At 32.0% G+C, this 26,122-nt stretch overlaps 2 protein-coding genes across 4 annotated transcripts in view; one reads left to right on the top strand and one right to left on the bottom strand.

Annotated features, from left to right (window-relative positions):
• Window positions 1-26,122, top strand: part of LOC130900633 (inactive rhomboid protein 1) — a 302,734-nt gene that overhangs the window by 36,956 nt on the left and 239,656 nt on the right. For all 3 annotated transcript variants that reach the window (XM_057811369.1, XM_057811371.1, XM_057811370.1), the window contains one exon: window positions 5,455-5,550. The gene's annotated coding sequence lies outside the window, so the exon portion shown is untranslated. The remainder of the gene's footprint in view (window positions 1-5,454; window positions 5,551-26,122) is intronic.
• LOC130900536 (zinc finger BED domain-containing protein 5-like) lies at window positions 20,740-21,744 on the bottom strand. Its single transcript, XM_057811231.1, has one exon. It carries the CDS (start codon window positions 21,742-21,744, stop codon window positions 20,740-20,742), a length of 1,005 nt encoding a protein of 334 aa, XP_057667214.1.

The following is a 26,122-nucleotide window of genomic DNA, read 5'->3' as shown; positions in this document are numbered from 1 at the left end:
TAATCTGGTTGATCGACGCTGAACTTTTTCGAGAAGATCTTTATCCCGCACTTGTTCCAGACACCACACAGTTCCCCAATACTCCATAATTGGGCGAATATAAGTTTTATATGAACGAGTTGAATTATGTACTTACTTTTTGCTTTGTTGGCAATACTTGTAACATGTTAGGACAAACTCAAATCCGTAGTAATTGTAACACCGAGATCGTTATAAGAATTCACTTCATTTAAAGCGTGACCGTTTGAGAAGTACGTATGTCTCGGATTGTTTTTGCCTAAGTAAAGAGCTACACACTTATCTGCATTAAGAGGCAACATTCAGTCTGAGCACCACTTAGAGATTGAATCCAAATCTTCTTGAAGATTTATATGAAGAGATGAATCAGCGAATATTTTCGAATCGTCCGCATAGAAAACTTTGTTGCATTGAATATGAAATTGAAGGTCACTTGCGTATATTACAAATAAGAGAGGACCCAGTACCGATCCCTGCGGAACACCGCTTAATACGGGTTTCTTAGCTCAAAAACAATTTCCCACTTACACACAGAACTTTCTATTTATTAAGAATGAGACAATCCACTCCAGTAGATCACCTCGTATACCAAGATTTTTCAATTTATACAGTAATCTTCGTTTTGGCACACGGTCGAACGCTTTCGCAAAGTCTAGGTAAATGATGTCCGTCGGGATTTTCTTGTCTAAAGGTTTTGTCCATTCATCAACACACCAAAGTAGATTCGTCATTGTTGGACGTCCTTTTACAAATCCGTAGTTGTTCAGGTATTATTTTTTCGATCAAAAGAAATTCACTGACATTCTGAAATTATAGATTCCATAACCTTACAGATTATTGGTGTGAGGCTAATAGGGCGATAGTTAATGGGGTTAAGTTTATTGCCTTTCTTGAAAATTGGTGTTACCGAGGCTGTTTTCCAGATAGGAGGTAGTATGTGTGTATTAAATGACAAGGACATTATTATAGACAGAGGATGAGCGATAGCATTATATCTTTAGAAATAGAGGAGAGATTAGATCAAGACCGGGAGAAGAGTTGTTTTTCAACTTTTGAAGGTGACATTTGACAGTTTCAGGAGTAAAATGAAGTTGGTCTAAGGATAAAATTACTCTTGTGGGCAGAATGCCGGGTAAATTATTTTTAATATTTCATCATTTCAATCAATACTAGCTAGGTGGCGATTCAGGTTCTCAAAATCAGTTATTTCAAAAGTTGTAGCATTATTATTTTTAGATGGCAGATCAACATTAAATTGTATTTGGCTTGTAATGACTGCATGATCAGAAATACCTATTGTAGAGCCTATCACGGACTCAGTCAGAAGTTGTTAGTCATTTGTAAATAATAAATCTAGGGTAGATGGTATATTATTGATTTTGAAAGGTATTGGTTCAATTATCAGCTGGTTAAGATTAGAATTTAGGACAAAGTCTATAAACCGGTTCTTAGAATTGGCCAAGAAAGTTCTCGAAAATTAAAGTCGCCGATGATGACAACATTTTCGAGAGTAGAAAAATACTGTAGTTTTTCGATGAGTGATGTGTCATCAGCTAGTTGAGAGTCTCCAGGTCGATAAACACAAACTATGTGGAGCACAAACGAAATTGAAGAAATTTTTAAACCTAATATTTCCATATTACTGACAGAGAAATCAAGAGGATTAACAGCAAAATGCTTTGTTATATCTGTAGACAAGTAAATACATACACCCCTCCTCGACGATTCTTTCGATCACATCTATACAGAGAATAATCTCTTATATCGTACATTGAATCAGGATCTTTTGATGTTAACCAAGTTTCGGAGATAAGAATGATTTCAGGCTTCAAAACTTGTGTAATACCATTGTATAAAGAGTAGAACACTGACAATGTTAAAACCATTTGAGGCAATTTTGTATGCCATCTAGTTACTTTTACGCTCGTTCTTCATAAAAATGACCCGTAGCTTAGTGCCATCTGAAATAAACAGCATTTTCAACAACTAAATTTATTTGGAAAAATCCCAACTAAATGTGAAGTTTTCTTTATCTTCGAAATTCGAACCGATAGTACTTTGTTGATGATTTTACTTTTTATTACGAAAGTGACACTAATTACCTATTCGATAGGAATCTTTACAATAGATAGATTGAAATTGAATATTTTGAAATATCATCAATTTCAATGTATAAAAAAATATTTTTGTAATGAGTTCGTGTAGCACTAGCAAATGAAACAAATAATGTTTCAATAATCTGCTAATCACTTAAATTTGGGATAGAAAGAAGGATCCTTGCACAAAAGTATATAAAATATATATATATATATATATATATATATATATATATATATATATATATATATATATACTTTCCTTTGGTGACTGAAGTAATATGAATTTGCGATTTCAGAACCTCGGTCATGAATGTATGTAAAAAAAGTTGTAAAAAGTTCTAACTATACTAATATTTTAAACGTAACGAGATGAAATATACTAAATGTATCATAATACAATATCGTACTAATAATTCAATTAATGACATTGTAGAATTCTTCAATTGTGCAATATGTCCTTTCTTGAAGAAATGCCTTCGTCGATATTCGGAACTTACTAAATCTATTTGTTGCTTATAATTCTAAAAATACCTAGAGGATAATTTTTTAGCACGAAGGTTCTAAAAGGTCAGAGGTCGGTTGGGCAATAAACATCTTATAGCATTACCTAATGCTTGGACTTTCAGTTAAATTGTAAACAGACGGATTTCAATATAAATAGAGTAGGATGAGTTAAACTTTTGATTTTCAATATAATGGGAAGTTATGAAGTACATTATGAATAAATTGAAATAAATGAATGTAAATAAAAAAAATGTTAGATTTTGGCATAAACGTCAGTAACCACGGATTTTTGCTCTGAGGTAATTGCATCCTTCATATTAGATAACTAAATAAAACACTCAAAGTTTTAGCAAATGAATTTATTAGAAAATATCGAACAGAAATATTAAATAAAGTAACAATAATAACTTCACTTTGTATGAAATTGTTGATATAAATTATAATAATTATAGACTGAGCGTTTGAAAAAATTATCAGAATTGTCAGAATTTACAGCTACAACATTGTTAGTGGGAAATTCGAACAATTCAACAAATTGAGTGAATTTATTGTAATTTTAAAACTTTTTCAAATTCTCAAAATGTTTATTAAAAAGTATGATAGTGTTGCTTCGGAACATTATTCACATTCTAATATTTTTGTTTTCTGGAAATTATTTTTTTTATAACCAGTACCCGACCTATTTGGACTATGTGTTATCAAGAAAATATACACAAAGTAGTTTAATTTTGACCACAGAAAAAATGGACAAAATCCACTAAACAAACTGAATCTTCATTAAAAAGACTGTAAAATCCCAAAAATGTAGTACATGTAGAATCTTCTCGCGATGACCTCTAGATATTCTTGAGTCTAGTAATCACATTTACTACTGAAACACCTACTATAAATAAAAACGTTGATTATTATTGGTTATTCATTATTCTTTTTGTTGTTGAATATTGGAAATCAAACCACAATCCACACAAATATTTCAATATTCACCTTTTATCGAAAATATAATCTACTGTGAATGGACCTTGAAAAATGTACGACAATTTTTTGCATTTTTGTCTAGTTTATAATGAACTTGAAAAAGTTTTACAATATTTGAAAATCTGAGTTTGCAATAATAAATTGAAAATGTATTGCTTATGCTACAACAGATTGCATTTGTTGCATACCACTCGGGAAGAATTTTGTCTATTTTTCCAACAATTTTCTTTTTCAAATTTAATATTCTTTTATTATCTGAAATTAGGCGATAGGAATTTTCCAGTTACTATAGATTCTTAATAGACATTTCATCATACATCAGAATACATTTCTTCTCGTAAGGCAGCATCTTATCAGCCTTTAAAGTAAGGTGCATAAAATTTTTTTATTGAATCCTTTTTGTTGCAAATATCTGTATGTCTTAGGTCATTTATAACATAATGATAGGGCAGTTTTTTATTCAGATAGTAACCATGGGGATTTCATCTTATGTCGTAATTGCATATTAACAAGAGATTTTGTAAAATTCGTGAGAGTTCCTTCTCCATACAAAACGTTCGCAGAGAGTTGGGTTTTTTGTAGCTCTCAATTGAGTATTCAAGTAATTGACTTTTTTCCTAGCATTGGTTAGTTCCTTTCTCAACCGTTCATTTTTTTCTTGCAATGACTGCTTCCTACCTCCAATTTCCATAGAACAAGCTGGAACAGATATAACTATCTGTCATGTCACTGTTTCTGGAATGAATCGGGGCAATAAAATCACTATTTGAATATGTTTGTGGATGTGAGGAAACATTCAATTCAATATCTGGACATTTTTAAATCTTTTTCATAGTCCATGCGCTATAGGTTAATTTACATTCATCATTTTGAAGGAATCATACGAAGTGACAAGTTTGTATTTTCTGTCATACTTTTTTGATCACTAAAAATTAACAAGCTGGAAATCAAGAATCATTGATGATTCCTTTAACAAGAAAAATCAGTGAGAAAATGTACTCAAATTATCTATTCAATTCCCTAGTTCCGTCCATTAGTTGACAATCGAACAGTGGATTCTCTACCGTAGTGAGTTAGTGAATTGGTGCTCGTTTATTCTTGAATGATTCCCCAAGATTTTATCTTGCCAATTATCTTGAAACAGTACATGAAATTCTTAGTTTTTATCTTGTGGCTATCAATAGTTTAACCCACCAACATCTTTGATCACCACCAATTGTTAATACAATTTTTTATAGTTCTTGATAGATCATATTATATTAAAATTATTGACGATTTTCTGGAACGAGATATCCCAGTTGCCCTTCAGCTAAAGACACAAAAACAGTCTAAACAGTCTACCGCAGACCCCATACCCAGATGGATAAAAATATTAATAAAAAAGGATAATTAACACTGGATGTATATCAAAAGTAAAACAATGCATTCGAAAGCATTAAAAATATACGTTTAGAATAGCTGATTTAACAGATGCTACTTCTTTTTGTTGTACTTTTATTCCTTTTATTCTGGCTCTAGATTTTCACTACATCTCTTTCGTGGTCGATTCAGTGTTAAAATTAGAGATTTATCCCTTGTTATTTTTACCAGTCTATCATTATGTTGGTATCAATGTTTCTTATGTTGTAATACCCATTTATTAAGGTTATATACGTTACATGATCTAACTCCAACATCAAACAAGCATAAAAAACGAAACATATTTCTGGCCTTGTTTCTTGTCTCAAGTGTTTGTTTTGCAATTCTACGTAACTGCTCCTTATAATGAGAAAATTAACCCCTAAACCAATTAGTTCAGGTGTACACTTATTTGTTGTAATGATTGAAACATTATTCCGATATTTTTTTTTATTTCTAGATACTAAAGGTCATCATGTGGTAGGCGGGGCTAGGGGGGCCCTCCCCCCTATAGACCTGGCGCCGCCATCACGGATCACAACGGCGACCGACACAGGTAATTATTTTTCTATAATCGTTGAGCAGTTCTATAAACCGTTTTCTTATAAATTGGAAGTTTAGAACAATGTTCCATTTCAATACTAGTCAAAATCACAGTAGAGTAGGTTTCATAATTCTGTTGGCAAATAGCGTTGCATAGAAAAGGATGAGATGGATTGTGGAACCGAAATGAGTATAGCTAGAATAATAAAGAGATACTCTGATATATAAAATTCTAGATATATCGTTTATTTCTCAGTTATTTTAATCATAATTCTGAAAAATATAATTAATATATTTATATGTGTCTACATATATATTTTCACTTTGATTGATACTTTATTACATCTATTAACTACCAGGAAATTTTTGAATAATCATTAATTTCATTTCTACGCGAGTCTGTACAAGGTACAAAGTACAAAAATGTATTGATATCCATTCTTATTTTGATATTATTTTTATATTAGTAGAAATAGTAGAAATTGATTGCAATATATATTCACTCCGCTTCTCAATAGGTGGTATTCACCATGGACGAAATTATTAATAAAATACTTCGATGTTTAGTAAGTGTGTCAAGATATTATTTGTGGTTAAATTAATCTCTTAAATATTTTTAACTTCCGTTTGTTTGTATAGGTACATCACATAATTGTACTAGCTATGCTCTCGTCATTAACTTCGCGTCTCCTACAATTACCCAGACTTTTTTTATGATTCCCTTGTCACTGTTAGGTGATTATCATGCCCCCCAAATTTTATCTCACCTCTCGTCAGTGGTGCACGTTTTCTGCTTTTCCTGTAACCTAGTGAACATTGTCGTCAACCAAACAGCCGACGACTATTTATAATCACAGGGCACCACCCTAGTAGTACCCCTAGTATCTCTATTCCATCCAAACTTACAAACAAAAAACCTACCAATGAGAATCTCAACGCAAGCCCTGTAATCTGTAGTAATTGTCTCATTGTTTGAAATTTCCAATTAGTTCAATCGATTCCTTCTTCTTCTCTCTTGTTATTTCCATTCTTTCCTGTTTTCCGCTAGTTTTTCTATTTTCCTGAGAGGTTCTTCTTTCTCATTTCTTATCTCTTCACTTTTTTCTCGGTCTATTTCTACTTGTGATGTTTTTTCTCTATGCACCAGTTGCGCTCCAGGTCATCCGTTATGCCCATAGTGTAAAGATGGCATTTTAAATGACTGTGTCGGAGAAGACGAAAGCTTTGTATTAGTTTGTCTCATGCTAAGTGTCTCTATCAGACTCTATCTTGGTAGTTAATACGGTAATAAATATATTATCTTATTTGTTCGGTCTGAAAGTTATCTACTCTTTTCCCAATATCTTTCTCAAAGCTTATGGGCCATTTATACTAGTTATGGAACTCTATAATTATGACATTGCCTCCGGTATACATTTTTTACATTTTCAAGCTATTTTTCTAATCAGCCGATTCAAATATCTAAAAAAATCTATATCCTTTCTCCATTGTTGTTAGAATGTAAAAAATACAACAATGTTAATATATAATACTTTATTATATATGTTATATATTTAATATATAAAGTTATTATAGACAACTTTTTTGTACCCAATATTTTTTTGTTCGACTATACGTATCTTTGAGATGCTAATAGAGCTGTAGTAGTCACGAGTAAAAGTTTTCCACAAAACGCAATCATCAAATTCTTTTCTTCACAATAAAAAGAAATGTCGAAATAAATTAACTTTCTTTATATAGCTATCACAGTTAAATTGGATTTTTGCATTGTCTGATATTGAGCAGAATATGGGTATTATTGACATTCAATTGGAAAAATCTTTATAGGACCGAAACCTTACTGAACTCTTCAATTTGAGGGTCTTGAATGTCTGAGACTTTTTTTAAATTGGTTATCTTAAATATCTTGAATACACACTGGAGACACGGTCGTCGAAATTTTCTCTATCTGTTTATTTTTTGAAAATCACTTATTTTGATTTAAACACAGAGAAGGAGTTTAAAATGTAAATTTATTTGATATTATTTTCTACTTGACGACAGAGAGTTAGTTGAATTGTAATTTTGTGAACGGATAAATGGTTACTTCAGGATTAGTGTATCTAACAGGTAAATGCGAAAAATTGTCGTAAAAAAGTTCTGAATGGATTTTGACAAACACATCGTAGTCATCAGCGATGGTCCATACGCAATGAAAATTGATCGAAAAAGTTCACATATTACAGACAAATTTTATAAACCAAATCGACTATTTCTATTTCGGCACCTTCTGACACAAAAATATTGATGATAGTGATGATGGAATAATGCATTATTAACAAACGAAACTTTTACAGATACTCTTCAAGAAAGAAGTAATTATATGTTTGTCAAAATAATCACCACAACTCACAACGTCAATATTTTTTCGTTATGAATCTGATTATAAATGAAAAAAGAACTTTATCACAGATCTTAGTATTAGTACAATAGAATTGAAAATACCACGCCAAACCTAGCAATAGGAGCAATAAAGGCAGTGAGACGTACTGAGAGTGAAATGGACGAAGAAATCTTAACGTTCTAATTTTTCAAATTTATAAAAGTATGTGGCGCAATAATACAATAAGTTTAAGTAAAAGTAGAACATTTTCTATTATTTGTACGCTCAAATTAAAGGCTGGGCGTTTAAAAAACGCGGTTCATTGACGTGTATCCATTTTATTTTAAAGTTCTCTCCAGTAAAGTTTTGGGGTGTTGTATTTTTCATACTTTAACATTGATAGGAATGATTGAAAGAGGTTAAATGAAATCCTACTTCAATAAGGGTCATTTTTATAATTTCAATTGGTGTTGCTGATTGATGACTCAAAATAGAACTGTCTAAGAGTTTTCTAAATTGCCAAAGTTTCCTTCTTTCATTTGATCTTTATTAAGGCTTAAAATACATGGGATCTTAAAACTCAAAAGATAAACAAATAAAAAATGTGAAATTAGAAGTAGAAAAATCATCAGATAGTCTAACAATATAAACATTTATACATGTATATATAAATGAATAAAAACATACTGTATTACATACCAGGAAGGACAATAATATCAATAATGACATCTTCACCTGGGTCATTTTTATCTTTTTTAAATATTTATAAAGACAATAATCCAAGAGAAAATGGAACCGAAAGCTTCTAGTCAGCTTTTATATATATTTGATTAGTAAATTAGCAGGGTATTAAAAGAAATGGAGTACAACGAATCACTTAGTTCCTAAAAAACTATTTCTAGTCGCCATGATCATAGTTCTTTTTCAAGAACGGAATGTCTCTAAATAATTCTGTTAGAAATTAACAACGATAGAGGTTTGATAAAAGTCTCCTTGTACTTGGAGATTAAATTATTAAAAAGCGACCTTAAGTATTTTTGTAGAATACAAGGTAGACAGTTCAAAAAAGAGATATCGCGGCTTGGCGATATCAATATTTATATGAAATTGGGATAAAAAAGAAATGAGACCTAAAGTAATGCAATCTATACTTTAAATAATGTGTCACTAAAACAACCCTCCTCTAAAGGTAGACGTTTCATTATCCTACACATAAGAATGGAAGACTGTTTTTTCGATGATGGCATCAAAGCAGGTTGGTGGTTACCAACACAACTTGCTTACAAAAGTTTGTGAAGATTCGAGAAAAGTATCAAGCTGTTGAATGAAAGTTGAATGAAATATTTGTGTTGTGAAGGACAATGCATCTTACCGTGGTAGGTGATTGAATAAATGATGGCGGATAAAAAAGATGTAGTTGAAAATGGTTCATTTTAATGATATAGTATTTGATTTGGAAATGTCGAAAACAGAACTATCTATTTCAGTTAAATCCAATAAGGCAATAGATAAACACTTGAAAATGGAATGGTTGCGCTCATACAATTCTCAGAAATACGTTTACTACCTTAATATTTTATATTAAACCCAACAGAATTGATTATGGCTCCAATTATGGGTAAAGTGGCAAAAAATTTAAATATGATAAGCTATTATTTAAGGAAGTCGTGCAAAGTGTAACGAAGCAAAAATTGATACGCATAGAAGCTACCTATATAATTCTTTTGAAGTACAACGAAAACGATTCCATAAAGAATATTAAAAGTATAATTAATAGAAATTTTTTCATTTCATTTCAATACCAGTAAATGAGTAATTCTGTTTATTAGAATAATGTCTAATGACTATTAACAGGCGAGCCAAATCCGAAAGATTATGGGATTTACACCACCACGGAATATTGATGTATGATTCTTTGCATTCTGTTCAGCTCTTCTATCATGTATAAGTCTTTTATAAAGCGTCTAAGAGGGTTCATCAGAAATATTGATATAAAAATTGAACGTGAAAAAGAGAAAAGATCGAAAGTGTTATATTAAAGTCGGGTAAATTAATCAAAGTAACCGTTTCAATATTTTGGAGGATTTGAACAAAAAATAAAGTAGTGGAAAAGTCAGAGACAATCTTTTCATAAGCATTAGTTTTAAAAATTATTTACTAAGTGCAACAAGAGTAAAGCAATTCTCCTTCTTCTTCACTTTTTCTCTATCTCCAAATCTCTATCTCTAAGAAGAACGATGAAACCTCAGATAAAATAGTTAAATGAAACAAGATTCATAAGAAAATACAAAATAAACTCAGTTGAGGTTCAGTCTGTGGAGAAGATAACTTGGTTATCAAAAAGTGCGTCAAAGAGTGTATTTTTGGGTGTTGGTATAGTGGTAGTGTAAATAATTTGTTCAGTTTCAATATGATTTTTGGCAAAAATCTTCGTATAATTGGTCTTCAAGAATAATTTCGATAATAGATGATAATTAAGAAAAAGTTGATGAAGTATATTGTGAATATATACTCATACGAGGATGTATTGATATCTAATCAGTCTAGATCAGTTCCATGCATAAACAAAATATTGCGTTACCATAGAAACGAACAATAACTTATTAGAAGTGTCAGTGTAAAGTTTGACGTCAAAAAAGTAAATCAGAGCTACGCAATAAATTAAAAGAAAAAAGATGTCCACCGAAATTGTGGAAATCGAAAAATTGAAGTATCGAGCCATCATCAGTACCTGTATTTAAAAGGGTTAAGAGGTAAGCAGATTTACGAAGACATGCTTAATATCTTTGGTGATCAATGTCCTTCGTATGCGACCGTGAAAAATTGGACTGCAACCTTCCAAAGAGGTAAATTTTCCATTGAAGATGATGGCCGATCGGGAAGGCCAGTTTCTGTGTCAGTCCCCGAAAATATCGATGCAGTTCATGACATGATTTTATCAGACCATCGAATTGGGCTAAAACGGATATCTGAATATATACGTCAATTTGGATAGGAGAAAAAGCATCGCGTTCTATCTTTACTCGATTTGAAAACGATGTAGACTCCTTAAACCGAATTGTTACTATGGATGAGACTTGGGTACATTTTTACGATCCACAAACAAAGCAGTAATCGATGTAATGGCGACACTCTGGTTCTCCAAAACCTAAAAAATTTCGTGTCCAAAAATCTGCTGAAAAAGTTCTTGCTTCAGTTTTTTCGGATTGCCATGGAGTAATCATGATTGATTTTTTAGATAAGGGTAGAACAATAACTGGAGATTACTATTCGACATTACCGATCATTCTACGGAAAAAAATTAAAGAGAAAAGACGCAAAAACTAATCCAAAGGTGTTTTGTGTTTGCAGGACAATGCTCCTGCACACAAATCTCCAAATCTCATGTTGCCACGCAAAAATTCGTGATTTACGGTTTGAATTACCAGAACACCACCCTTATTCACCAGATTTGGCTCCGTCCGACTATCATATCTTTCCTCAACTGAAAAAAAGTTTAAAAGGTCGTAATTTTTTTTCCAACGAGGAGGTACTAAAAGCAATGGAGGTCTGGTTTGCAGAGCAAGAAGAAACATTTTTTTTGAAAAGTCTAGAGATGTTGCAGGTTCGCTGTAATAAATGTATCCAATTAAGAGGAGAATATGTTGAGTAATAAAATATTTTGGCATTGAAATTTTGTTTGGTTCTATAGTAGGTTAAGAATTTTTCAATATATCCATCCTCGTATATACAGAAAACTAAAGGAAAGTTGATCATATAATAACTGTTATTTTCTGCTAATTAAGCTGAAAAAACTGCATTAAAGTGAAATTATTCATGAATACTAAAGATAAAGTTAAAATTATCAACAAATAGTTTTAATTATTGAAAAAATTGTTTAAACGTTGAGAACATAGTAAAACCATGGATTGTTTTAAAATTTATTTGGCCACAATGTCACCTCTACTATTATCGTGAGTTTTATATTAAAAGTGATTTCGTTTTATGATCAAAATTGAAAATATTGATTTCCTTTATCTTCAAAATTGAATACAATTTTGTTACACACTTGTGTTCAAGTAAGCTATAGAAAGAAATTCATAATGTCCTTCAATAATTTAAATTTGAACACATCTTCAATCCGCGTCATTTCTCATATCAAATTTGAGCAAGTTTCACTGTTTAGAAAACTTTTCACATACACAAGTTTTCTTTCATTGTTTAGTTATTTTTAATGTACATAAAACTTTTGATATACCTAGTTATATTTCGGACCATGCAATTATGGTCACTGGAAGGGCTTGTTAAACAAGTTTGGAATTTGTTCGAGATGAGATAGTTCACTGTTGGCTCACGCTAATTAATATTATTTTGCTTTGGTCTACTTACGATGTAATAACTTTATGAGCGGTAGTATGAAAAATAGTCTGCATCCAAGAATGTGGAATGAAATAAGTATGGCTAAGTGGATATTAACATAATTTCCAATGTAATGGGTAATAGAAACACAAAAAAATAAATTAAAAGAATATATGAAATTCTTATTGGAAAATGAGTCATTGTTCGTCTGGTTGCACTGGTTCCTCAAGTTTTTGAAAACATTAAAATACAAGAGTGACATTATATATTTTTGAAGTAAAAGAAAACTACGTTAACCCATTAAATACTATGAGTCCCATTTGATGCGCAGTTTTGCCCTACTGCAGTTTCATTTTGTTGATTTGTTGTTGATTTGTCTTGTGTGAGTTGTATCATTCGCACTGTTAATTTGTTTCTCAATAGAAATAGAAATTTAAACTTGAATTCGTGAATTCTGTGTTTTTAAACAAAAAACAGTAAGTACAGTGCACTAAAATCAGCCTGAATCAACTAAAATCTTAGTTGTTACGTTCAAATATATTTCTAATTTTAACATGATAGGGTGAACATTTGTTATGTTCTTGTTGTTTTGAATCTGATGTGTCATCAATATGTCCCTTCGTATACTTATACGAATTTTTTCTACTTGATCCCCATTTGGGGATCGTGATACATATCATGTTGAAATCATAAGTCGGATATGCGTATATCTTCAGTTTCTTTCTCTTCTTAGTTTTCATAGGAATGGCCTATCGAGAATGTCTGTCTGTAAGAGACCTTGAACATATATGATATGATCCTAACTTTTGGGATAATGATGACTTCAATACCATTTATATTGTTAAATTACTACCAGAAGATATAGATGAAGTCACAGATTGTGAGGATTTTGACGAAAATCTATTAAAAGATGAATTCCCCACAGAAGTTCCTAGGACACTGGATGTTCACAGTATTCATGCAGAAGATACTGTCGATAATGATCCGAGTACTTCGAGTTACCAGCCAACTAGAAAAACAAAGTTACCTAGGGCAAAAAAATCTCGTAATCTTGAAATTCAATTCAACAATCCCTGATAGTACTGAGACACAACCAGTTAGGAATACAAAAAAATAGAGAAAAGGTAGTTTCTAAATAAGAAAAAATAGAACAATCATTTTCCCTACAGAATGGATTGAAAAACACAAAAATATAAAAATGGAATTGAAGGGAAATAGTCATGAAATTTTTGAATTATTTTTTGACGACGTAATTTTTAAGCACAACGTCAGTAAAATCTCAAAGTTTGCTGAGCAGAATAACAACCATCAACTTTTTGTCCACCAACTGTTTGAAAAATTCGTTAGGAAATGTATGTCTATAAATCGCTACCTTGATATAAAAAAACTCCAGTTCGCAAATAATGCAGAAATAAAGAATTTTGCCAAGGACCAAAGATACAAATTGTTCAAGATTTGATTGTTAATTGAGCATTTAAATAAGAAGATCATAACCTTTGAGTGTTCAACAAGGACCAAAGTATTGTTGGGCAAATGGTAAGATACTTCGGACACCACTATCTTGAACAATTCATCAGAGGAAAACCTATAAGATTCGGGTTCAAAATGTGGTCTCTATGGTGTTCAGTTAGTGGTTATTGTTACTATTTTTAGGTTTATGAAAGAAAAAGAACAGAAAAACCTGAAGTATCATATGGACTAGGAGGAGACGTCGTAATAAGGTTGATTTTGAAAGTTGAAAATCCTCAACTGAATAGCTTTTACTTTGACTTCTTTACAAATTTTCGTTAGTCCACTTCTAGAAATGTACATACGCGCTACAGGCACATATAAATATATATAATATAATGAATAGTTGCCCATTAAAGTTTTAGAAAGATATGAAGAAAAAGATGAAAAGATCGATGCCCATACGACTGTAGGTTTGACAACAGAAATAAAGTCTTAGGGATAATTTAGAAAGACAATAATTGTGTAAAAATGCTTTTCAACCATGAAAGCATATTACCTCTTTCAAAAGCTTATAGATGGTCCAGAACAGAAAAAGCGAAAAAAAGTATTCCTCAACCATCTTTGTTTTCAGAATATAATAAGTTTATGAGGGAAGTAGATTTGTCGGACTGGAACGTCTAACGATTAACCTAACCAAAATACGTGGAAAAAAATGGTATTTTCTTATATTTACTATATGGTACATAGGTTTTACGTAAAAATTCAGTGTGCAGTGTGTGATGATGCATTATCGTGAACATTGAACTAACAATATTAACTGACCTAAGAACTGCATGCACGAAAGAAACATTCCAAACAGATCTTTTTTTTGCTATTGTTGATGTTGGTTAATCTTGTTACCAACTATTATTGAAGGACATGGCCTACCAACATGTGACTCATTACAAAGCGATATCCTACAGTCTATAGTCGCTTGAGGACGACTTCATCACCAAATGCGTGGTATTTAAAAATGGAGTGTAAACAGCTCTAGCTCTTCTAGTTTTATAGCTTAGCAAAATATACATAGTGATACTCGTAAAACATAATTATATTGTAGGCCTTCCCAATATAGCAACACAATTTCAATATTTTTCCTTGAAAATTGAATATTTTTTAATGACATCTGTCAAATTTTAAGCCCATTTCTTACTTTGTTTGTGAGAATTTATTTAAGAATGGGGGAGGAAAAAGAGTTTTGTGTATTGATTGTTTATTAACCAAAAATAGAACCATTGAGGACTTCAAAAAAATCAAATATCACTGACGAATTTTAATGAAGCTGAACGAGCGTTGATAATGCTCAAGGATCAAGATACAAATGTTTACACCAGAACACGCCAACACACCTGTGATGGAGAACAATAAATTGACAATATTGACATATATTCACAAGAATGTTTGTGTATAAAAAGGCTTCTTTTCAAATGGGTGACACGATTTCTCAGAATGCAACAATGAATTGATGATATAGCGATTTGTTTGGAGCTGCTTAGGAAAAATGTCAAATATTTTTGCTTCGATATAAGAATAATGTTGAAGTTTGATTCCACCATTACATATCTAAATTAAAATAGCAGTAACTCGGAAGCATGCGAAAGCCGTCCGAAGCAATGATAAACGCAACAATCAGCTGAAAAAGTTATGGCATCTGTATTTCAAGTATATACTATTCATCTTGTTCATCGCCTTTTTACAATTTGGAAACAGTGACTTTTAATTTACGTTAATGAGGGAAATATGATACAAAAAATTTTCTTGCACCAAGTCGATCAAAAAAAAATAATGAGATTCAATGAATCGAAATTTGAATTGCTCCCGCGCACCCACTAAATCGAACTTCCATTGACTACTGGTCCTTTGAGTCATGCAACAAAAAAAGGAATATCAATAAAATCGCCTGAGCTGAAGCCTATTCAAAGAGAAAAGGAAAACCGATCTATGAAAATGGCATATAAAGGATGGAAAAACATTGTATCAGAGCAGAGATTAGGCTGGGGTATTCGGAGCTAAAGAATCGGTGCCTCCATAATAGGAGGTTCCCCACAATAGAAATATGGGACAAAATTTTCGGCGAAAAAAGATCGAAAGTTCCGAAATTTGTTTGTTAAATGCTGGGACCTATTGGTTTCATAATAATTATTAATTAAAAAATTTCAGTTGAAAATTATTTAGCGCTTCACTCCTTTATTGTACCTATGATTCTAGACCTCTAATTCCGGCCCTGTGTTTTGTAAATGTATTTTGAATGAACTAATTTTGTTTATTAGACCTAAAATTTATTAATATATGTGATGAGTAATTAGGGGCCATCCATAAAGTACGTCACACGAATTTTAGAACTTTTGAACCCCTCCCCCCGTCCTTGTCACAGGTTGTCACATTTTTATAACCCCCCCTCCTGATGTGACGTCACACATTTTTTAAATTTATGTATGTATTTAAAAATAATCGAGAGAAAACAGCTATTTTCATTTTTTACTTATTTTTATTAAATAATAATCTAATAAAATCAACATAAAGTCGAACATTTCATAAAATTTTTTAAATTTTCAATTCACATCCAAACTTTGCGTTTTAGTATTTTAAATTTTAACATGTGACGTCACAAAACTATTGACCCCCATGCCCCTTGTCACACAATATCACACTTCGGTGATACCCTCCCTCCCCATTAACGTGTGACGTACTTTATGGATGGCCCCTTATGAATTCCGAAGAATCAGTTTTATTCAGGGTTCTCTCTTTAGATAACAATGAAATGAAAATTCCTACCTAACTTGATTGTTCAGGCTAATTTAGGAGAGTATTCTGCCATTTTGGGAAAGTATATTAAGGTCAGACACTTTTCTTGTGATTCGTTTATAATTTTACATTTTATTCATCAGACTCCCACTATGCGGTCCATTTCCAATGATCATATTTTTTTGGCTAACGCTTCTCAAAATTTTTACGAAATGAAAATTATTGGTGGTATTTCTTTTTTCTATATAATAATCATTATTAGTTATAAGAATCATTTTGGAATGTTCCACTTTGTACAATGAATATCTTCTTCTTTCTCTTTTCTCTTATGACTGAGTTTTGTTTCTTCTACTATTTAGCATCTTGAGAAGTGGATGTCTAGCTTTCGCGCCATTTCTTAGGAGTCTATGTCTTTAATCCTATATTAACTTTGTTCACGGTTTATTTTTAGAATCTATTCCGAATCAGTAGATAATCAATATAATTAACGGAATCAATGTGATCCGCGAACACGGAATTGTTGCTAAAATTTCAAAACTGAACATACCGCGAACGACATTTTGAATATGTGTACACAACAGGCCTCAAAACTAGCGAATATAGCTATTTACAAAAAGTCATGAAAGTATAATGAATAAGAAAACTTACAATATAAGCATTAGTAGTAGACAGTACTTAATAGTTTCAAACGGATGATATCAATGACTATACCACTAATGTACTAAATAAGAAAGGGTGGATAGCGTTCTGAAGACACCCGTATGTTTTAAAACCCAATTATAGTATTTGATTGATTAGAGATATGAAAAGGCAAATATTGGATAATATCATACAGATAAAGAAGCTGAAGTGGAAAATTAGATTGAAAGATGTTAATGTTAGTCATAATATGGCACATGAGAACTCAGACTTAGATTTAAACTATCGTTCAGGATTTATTCATTAATATTATAATCGATTTGAGCTAATACATAATTTAAATACGAGTATAATAAGTAATGAACTATCTATCCTAATTTTAAATTGCTTGGAAGAGACATCGGTCGGTCATCGATAATGAGAACGTCAAAAGCATTTCACATTTTCAAAGTTCAATCTCTTTTCGCTTGTATCTACGCTACGAAGACAATTCATATTCGAAAGTTTTATGATGTAGTAGCACATCAATGCGGATTTTAAAATTGAATCACTGTTCCCTTTTCAAAGTTTTCTTGTGACAATTAAGTTTATACGATTCAAGTTTTTGTGATGACTTTATAGAGTTTTCAAACTAATTAGAAGATTTATTATAATGTAAGTATTCATTTATATTTGCAAAGTGCAAGAGCTGGAACAGTAGATTAATCTCATAATTAAATGCTTCCGACATTGTTTTACTGAAACATAGTTGCCCAACCATCAAGTTAATGTTCTAAAACCTTGTACAAGGAGGGTATAAATGTAGAACAAACATTACACAATCATTATCTCATCTAACTAAATATATGAGGAGGGAATTTCCAAAGATAACATTAAACAAACTGTAGATATATAAAGATATAAGTGAGCAAAGATACACGTCGAACGTGGAATAAAAAGAAAACTACTCTATTTTTGTGAATTTATTGTTATTCACCTAAAGGTATGATTATAAACTTTGTTTGGAATCATGGCATTTCCAAGTAATTCAGTCTCGATCATTGGTGATATAATTCAAAATAACATATCACAGAGATGCCAAACTCAATTTTGCAGCGGGCCATATATTAAATTTTGAATTCGTAGGGGACAGATTGAAAATAAAAATAAATGAACTGAATTATTATAACATTTTATTTATTAAATTATATAAGTATATAATATACGGTTCTTTAAAATCATATCAAAGTTATAAAACATGGTAGGTAATTGTGTTGAGCTCGAGGAACCAGATATCTGACTTTTCTTGTTTTTGACAATCTCATTGATGTCAGGTATCATATTCGTTGTAGTTATTTGAAGAATTGATTGGAGATATTCATTCGTAAGTCTTGTGCGATGTTTGTTCTTATTTATTTTCAAGACGGAAACATCTGCTCACATAAATAGGTACTAAAATTTATTTTAGTCGAGTTCATATTCTGCTATCAAATGCTCAATTGCAAATTTGCTATTGTAATACTTGTCAATGGAACCCACTTTAATAGTTATGTGTAAGTTACTGTTAATGCCTCGTATAAAAACAGCAAGTTGAGCTGTATCATTAGTATCAATGCTCTCGTCAACAGCCAGTGAAAAGTTTCTTGAGAGCTAAATATTTTGAATTATTGCCTTTCAAGATGGAAATGAAACATCGCTAACTTTCAACATACAGTCTAATAAAATCACTATCAGTGAAAGGTTTTGATTTTTTCGCGATTTTAAAGGCAATAAGAAAACTTGACTTCAGGGTATCTTCACTCTCTGTATTAGCTTTGGTAAACATCGAATGTTGACTTTGAAGTTTAGATTTTAAAGATGGCAATGTGTCGATTCTTATTTTTTTAGTGTCACAATAGAATTTTGACTTATGATTCGTATAATAGTGTCTCTTCAAATTAAACTCCTTACAAAACAGCAACTGTTCGATTACAAATCAAACACAGTCGTTTACCTCTCCATTCTTTGAAAAAATATGCAATTTCCCATTTAGACTGAAAAACTCTGCACTCACTATCAACTTTACGTTTTTGTAACATCATGCCAATATTGTAACAATTATGAATATCGCACGCGCACGACACCAACAAATGTACAATACCTTCATAATCACTACTTCGCAGTACAATTAAAATCATTCTCCAGCCGTATCGCTTTGATTACTCGACTCAACTGACTTACGTCGCCCCGACGCACTCGTTTTATATAGTTAAGGAAGGTTCTAATCTTTACTAGAAGCGCGTGGAAGATTTTATCGTTCTCGATAAAAATAATAGAATATTTCCGCTTGCTGCTAAGAGATGGCGACACTGTCTTTCTCTTTCGCTTGTCTAGGCACGCGCTGCCCTTAAAATTACTTATAAACATCCGTAAACTGGAAAGTACGAGTATATAAACATCCGTAGAGGTATCGAATCAAGTCTAAAACCTCTAAAAAATATAATTCTTCTTTATGTGACACATTACGATCGCGGTCCTTATTGATACGGCCCTTGGGCCGTATCAATAAGGCACAAATAGAAGTTTATTACAGTCATTGTACAAAATTGGATAACTGAAGATTATTTTTTGAGTATTTGATTACAGATAATTATGATTAACACATCACGGTAATCATAGGTGGCTAGTTCATAAGCGCTACTTTTAGGTGCTGATAAATAGCTTTTTTGCGACACTCCAAACTGTCTAAGGCAGGGGTGCTCAAACTTGAGCTGCTGGCGATCTACCTCAATATTTTTAGACTACTTACGATCGACTCTGAGAGGCTGCAAGTATGTGTGATGCAGGGTTGTCGTACATACACGATACACCCTACCTACCTACCTACCTACCTAGTTAGGGTGTACCGTAGCATATATAGATATTAGCTTTCTGCACAATATAGGTACATTATTTTAGTCAAGGTTTGGGTTAGGTTTAGTTAGGTTCTTCTCTACAATATCAATGAAAAAACTCATATTTATTCAAAATTGCGAGTTTATTGGTTGTTACAAAACAAAAGAGTTACATATGGTGTTAAACCTAACTAAAGAGTGGCTTTGAATGTTGAAGCGTGGCACTGCATGTCCTCAGCATACTTTTCATAAGATGGTACGTAACCACTGAGTGCTAATCGCAAGCATGATGACATATGATCGTCAGTTAGTCGATTGCGATATTTTGAATTAATTATCTTCATTTCAGAAAATGCAGACTCGCACAAGTAAATTGACCCAAACAATGCCGTCAGTTGAAGGGCGATTTGCCTTAGATTCGGATATTTATCTTCAGATATAAAACACCAGAAATTTGTATCAGATGCTGTAGCTTTGAGATGTATATCTGATATAATCTGCACCAACTCATTTTCAACAGAACATGAGTTCATATTAAACTGACTTGCTATTTTAGTAGCTAATTCCTCAATGTTTTTACATGAAAAAGGATAACTCACAAATGATGCTATATTTTCCAAATTTACTGCAATCATAAAAACGCATTTCGAATTGTCCCAAAATATTTGATAATTCAGCCTCATACGTATCATAATTAAACTGAGGAATCCTTGCTTTCCAAGACGGAAAATGTTTCAGATCCTTTCTTTTCAGTTGATCTATCATAAGTTGCAATTTACTTTGCGTTTACTGCGCTAATCATCTCAATAATAGTTTTTCCTTTACCTTGAAGCTCTAAGTTAACGATGTTTAAGTGCATTGTGATGTCAGTCAAAAATGCCAAATCAGTCAGCCATTTTTCGTTTTTCAAAATCTGAGTGTTATCACCTCTTTCGTCTAGAAAAGCTGTTATTTCGGGCAATAATTCTTGAAACCTTTGTAGGAACTTTCCGCGACTCAACCACCTGAGGTCTGTGTGAAGAACTAAATCAGTGTGTTCAGCTGACTCCCTATCTTCCAACTGCAACTGAAAGAGCCGCCGTTGCAAGCTACGTGCACGGATGGAATTCACAATTTTTGTTGCAATGCCCATAATTTCCTCCGTGCTTAAAACTTTGGAACACAAAACTTGTTGATAATTGATAATGCAATGGAATGAAAAAAATGAAGGGAATTCTTCATTAACTCGACACAATGCCACAAAACCGTTTTTGTTTCCAGTCAATGCTGGTGCTCCATCGGTTATAATGCATACTAATTTATATATTGGTAGCTCGTAGTTTTTTACAAAACTAAAGAAAACTTCATATATATCTTCTCCACGGGTCTTCCCCTTCAGAGGAATGATTGTCAAAAATTCTTCATTAGCCGACATGTCATTGAATACCATCCGAATAAAAATACACAGCTGGGCAGTGTCTGTCATATCGGTGGATTCGTCGAACTGTAAAGAAAAGTATGTACATTCCATGATATTATGTTTTAGTTTATCTGCGATGTCCTGACTCATAACTTCAATACGCCTTGTGACAGTCGGACGAGATAACTGAAGTTCTCTAATAGCAGACATGATTTCTGTTTTATTTTTAAAATCTCCAAATAAAGTCTTACCCGCTTCAATAGATGCTTCCTTCATCACCGATCCATCTTCGAATGGTTTCTTGTGTTTCGCCAATATATGAGATATTTTGAATGACGCGATCGTAGCAGCTTTTGATTGTTTGGCTGGTCTTGTGAACATGGTTTGTTCTTTTTTCAAACAAGATATGAAATCACTTACTTTTCGTTTTCTTAATTCAGTCTGTGGCGGAAAATCCTTTTGATAGTTTTTATGACCGTTTTATGATGCCTCTCTAAGTTACCACGCTTAGGTCTTGCAACTGACGCACGACAAATAACACAAATGCACTTATCCTTCACCATACAAAAGAAAAATTCTTCCTCCCAATCCTTATTAAAATGATACATTTTAGATTTCTTCACTGCACTCATTTTCCACTATTTAATAATAAACTTTGTATCGACGTAGTATCGCTATCAAGTTACAATTCAGAATGACTCCAATTCATGCAGGCGCAACATTTGTATCGGCGTGAAAGAAAGTCTCGAATGTTCCCGTCAAACGCGCCGCCCGAAACTAGACAGTACAGTCTAGTCTAGAAACAACGCGGCTTTTCTTTGACGCGCGTTCCTTTAATAAAGCCGCCTTTTGCCGCAAGCAGTGTTATTTTATTACGTAATACATTTTTGTAGTTTAGTTACCTACCTACTTATTAAAAAATTTTTTCTTCTCGAGATCTACTCAAAAAGCACTCGCGATCGACTGGTCGATCGCGATCGACCGTTTGAGCACCCCTGGTCTAAGGATTCTAAAGACGATTTGTACTGTATTATAGTATACAATACGGTCCATATGTATGGAATAAATTCAATTTTAGCGTTATTATGTACTATGTGAAAAGAATCTGAAACAGGTCGACTTTTATTCTTAAATTGAAAAATTTTAGTATGGAAATATTATCTCCGTCCAGCACCCCCTCTGAATTATAAGCCCCCTCTCGAAAATTTTAAATAAGAAAGGGGGTCGTATGGCACCTTGTTGGAAAGGGATTTTCTTCTGTTCAGCAGTTAGAAATTAAGATTATAATGTCGCATAATATTTAGAATGTATTTTTCAATGTACATTACAATTGAATTAAATATAATTTGTCTACGACTCAAAGAATAGACATTTTAATTATTAGTTGTAGTACTGAAACAAGAACTCAAAAGGAGGTTTGCCAAATTTTCAATATTAAATACCCTGGTCAACACATTTCACAGTCTACAAATAGAAAAATTGAAAAAAAGTTTCGTGAATCTGGACATGTGATAAATATTGAAAAACTAGGTAAAAATGTTCAATTTATTGACGAAATAAAAACAGAAGAATAAAATCTCTTTCTAACAAGATCTACACGACCTCTATTATAATTAAAAATTTTCGAGGGGGTTCTTTTAATTCAGAGGGTATGCTGGAGGGAGATGACATTTTCATACTGTGCATTGTCAATTTGAGACCACTCGTATAATAGTGTACGTGATTCTGTGTTGTATGGGATTTTAATAAATACTTAATAAATACCAAGACATTTGTTAAATAGGTAGACCAAAAATGATTGGATTTATGATCGTAGTCATCTTTATAATTTCATGGAGTATGCGTTATTAGGATTAGCCAAGATTATAGCTTAATTAGATTCTAATTGAAAATTAGTCAAATTTTATGTATGTATGTATGTCTCATATGTATTAAATTTTGTGAAGCACTTAAATTGGCGCTCCGCAGACATGATAAAAGCGATATGGGCTTGCATTTATGAATTTTTCGACTGAGCTAGAAGCAATTGCAAGTGATTTCCAAAGATAAATATTATCAATGGGTTTGTGAAAAATTTCAATAATTGTGAATTTAAAAAATATAAATGAAAACTTATTTTTTGATCAATGATTGTTGGAATTATACGATCAGCGTGAGGATGAGTGATCTTCGAACCTTTTAATCTGCAATTCCATTTCGACTCATGCTGCAATACAAATTGGATTTGTATAGCTAAATTCTCCATTTTTATTATTTAAATTTCACAGACTGATGTTTCTTTATTTGTATAATTCCAGGAATTACTGTATATCTTTAAAGTTTTGATCGGGTCACATTTACTATACTATTTTTTTAAATAATTCATGTAATAACTGTGCACGAAATGAGTACATTATCAAATGCTTCGAGTTGTATTTTAAATATATATTGTAGAGACATTATAAGCCATTATGAAAGGAAAAGCGGAGATAGTTATTTGTATGTATTGCGGAAATGCAGCAACTTTTAGGAAATGAAAGACGTAGAGTACAATACTTCAAGATATTGTCCTATTGAATAAAAAATTGTAGCTTACTAAATAAAATAATGAGAAAGTCAAACACATGCATTTATTATATCTGTCAAAATTAATTAGATTTATGAAATTGAATGTTTCTTTGCATAACATATGGTAAAAAAGAATAGGAAGAAAAATATTGTCTAGAAATCCTTGTTTATTAACAGAAAGGAATAAACTAGAGGCTGAAAAAATTAAAAATAATCGAACTAAACTAGATAAGAATAAAATCACTGAAAATTAATGTCACTATTATTAAAACGTAGGGTGCTTTGTCTAAAATTTTAAAAGTAATTCAATAGATCTGCCTTTGATTCCTAGTCCAGGCACTCTCTGAATGATAGTGCGTAGCCAGTAGATCTCAGTTCAATTCCTACTCCAGGTCATCCAAATTATTTTTCCGTTACTGAAAATTACTCACTAAATAGGTTTTTCATTTCCTCATTTACCTAACACGCTCAAAATAGTGATAACGAATTTTAGGGCTCGATTTGACACATTCTAAAATACAGAGTAGTGACATTATTGTCTTATCAGATGCGTACTCATGCGTAAAAATAAGTACCCCTTGTAAAAAAAAACGACGTATTCCAGCATTTTAGTAAAATTTTATGGATACTCTATAGCCCACTCTGTATATTCTAACAATTACCAACTAAAATTGAAATCTTAAACACGCTGCAGGATATTTCTACGTTCATTTCAAATTTACCCAATTCATTTCCACTAATAGACCTAAATTTTTCACACTTCAGATGAAAAAACATTATTCGATTAAAAACTTTTAAAATAGTTAAGAAGAATAGTTTGCTTGAAAAAAGTTCAAGGGAACACTGGCCTAAAGTTTTATTAAAACAGTTCTTGACGCTCGCTAAAGGAAGTTGCAGAATTTAATTTCGACCTCGGCGGAAGGAAATGATATAGAGGCCATTAAAAGGGTTTTGTCTCGACCTATTATACTCAGTTTATGTAGAATGTCGGAGAAATCCATAATTTCTAGTTAGGGCTCGTCGTTTCTCGAAAAAAGACGTCGTAGTTAACTTGACGGTTATTCGATTATGAATATAATGGAATACTACACATCGAAACTACTGAAAAACCGATTTGGATTCAAGAGAATTCTTTAGATTTAATTGAAATCAAGAATTCACATGAATTTCCTTATAACGAATTCAATTTCAATTGAAGTATAGTTATATTTTCCAGTAGTTTCATTATTAGACGAATTAGTCAATATAAACCTCACGACTTTTTAATAATATATATTGTGATGAATGAAATCTGGTAAATTTATAAATATTTAATAATTATTATAACTTTGGATTATTGTAATTATTTCTACATGAAATCTGTTTCTCTTTGTGTTCTGAGGCTAATTGTTATAGATATATAAATTAACTATTTGTTGAAGTATTTAATAATTTATTTACTGCAAACGAATTTAAATTTTTTTTTTCAATGATTAATATTTAAATATTCAGAGTTACATGATATGTATCACTAATTGGTTCCTTTTATTAGTACTAATAAATTAATTACACTAACATTCAGTTTATCATTTGATGATCCATATATACATATATACTCTTCTCCCCTTAACAAGGATCTTTTCACCCCGCCATCCAACCATACAGTACTTTAATCTCTGCTTTCGTTCTTCTCTACTCGTTTTGCCCTCGCAATTCTCTTCTCTCCTTTCTTTTTTTTTGTTTATGATCTAACGCTCACTGCCATACGGTCGATGGTATAACTGTCTTGTAAATGCGTAGCTTGGCGGCTCTTGAAATATCTTTTGATCTTAATACTCCACTTAGTACTTCAAACTTTTTGTTCTCTCTCGCCAGTCTTTTTTCGATTTTCCTGGTTTAACCTCCTTCGCTTGTCACTATCACTTCCAGGTAATCGAACTCCTGGACTTTATTATATATATACTCCTTGTTTTGCTCTATCGTGTCTTTCAATTGGTTGCAGCTATTCAGATTCCTTCCCATCTCCATACATTTGGTCTTTTGTTCATTTATACGCAGTCCATATTCTTCTGCTTTCTTTTCGAAGAGTAGGAACATTTGTTCTAGATCCTTTTTCGCTCTACTTATACAACATCATCTGCATAGGCAAAGATTTGTGTTTTGTTATTGTAAATCATCTTCTGGGTTCGGATGCCACTACTTCTCAGGATCATTTCCAATACAAGCTTAACAA

This window comes from Diorhabda carinulata, chromosome X (genome assembly GCF_026250575.1).
Source record: "Diorhabda carinulata isolate Delta chromosome X, icDioCari1.1, whole genome shotgun sequence".
Classification (NCBI taxonomy): Eukaryota; Metazoa; Arthropoda; class Insecta; order Coleoptera; family Chrysomelidae; genus Diorhabda; species Diorhabda carinulata.
The sequence above is the reverse complement of the archived record's forward strand: the minus strand, read 5'-3'. Positions and strand labels throughout refer to the sequence as shown.

Excerpts from the sequence above, each read along its gene's own strand:
- LOC130900536 (XM_057811231.1), bottom strand. The coding sequence starts at position 21,744 with ATGTTCACAAGACCAGCCAAACAATCAAAAGCTGCTACGATCGCGTCA.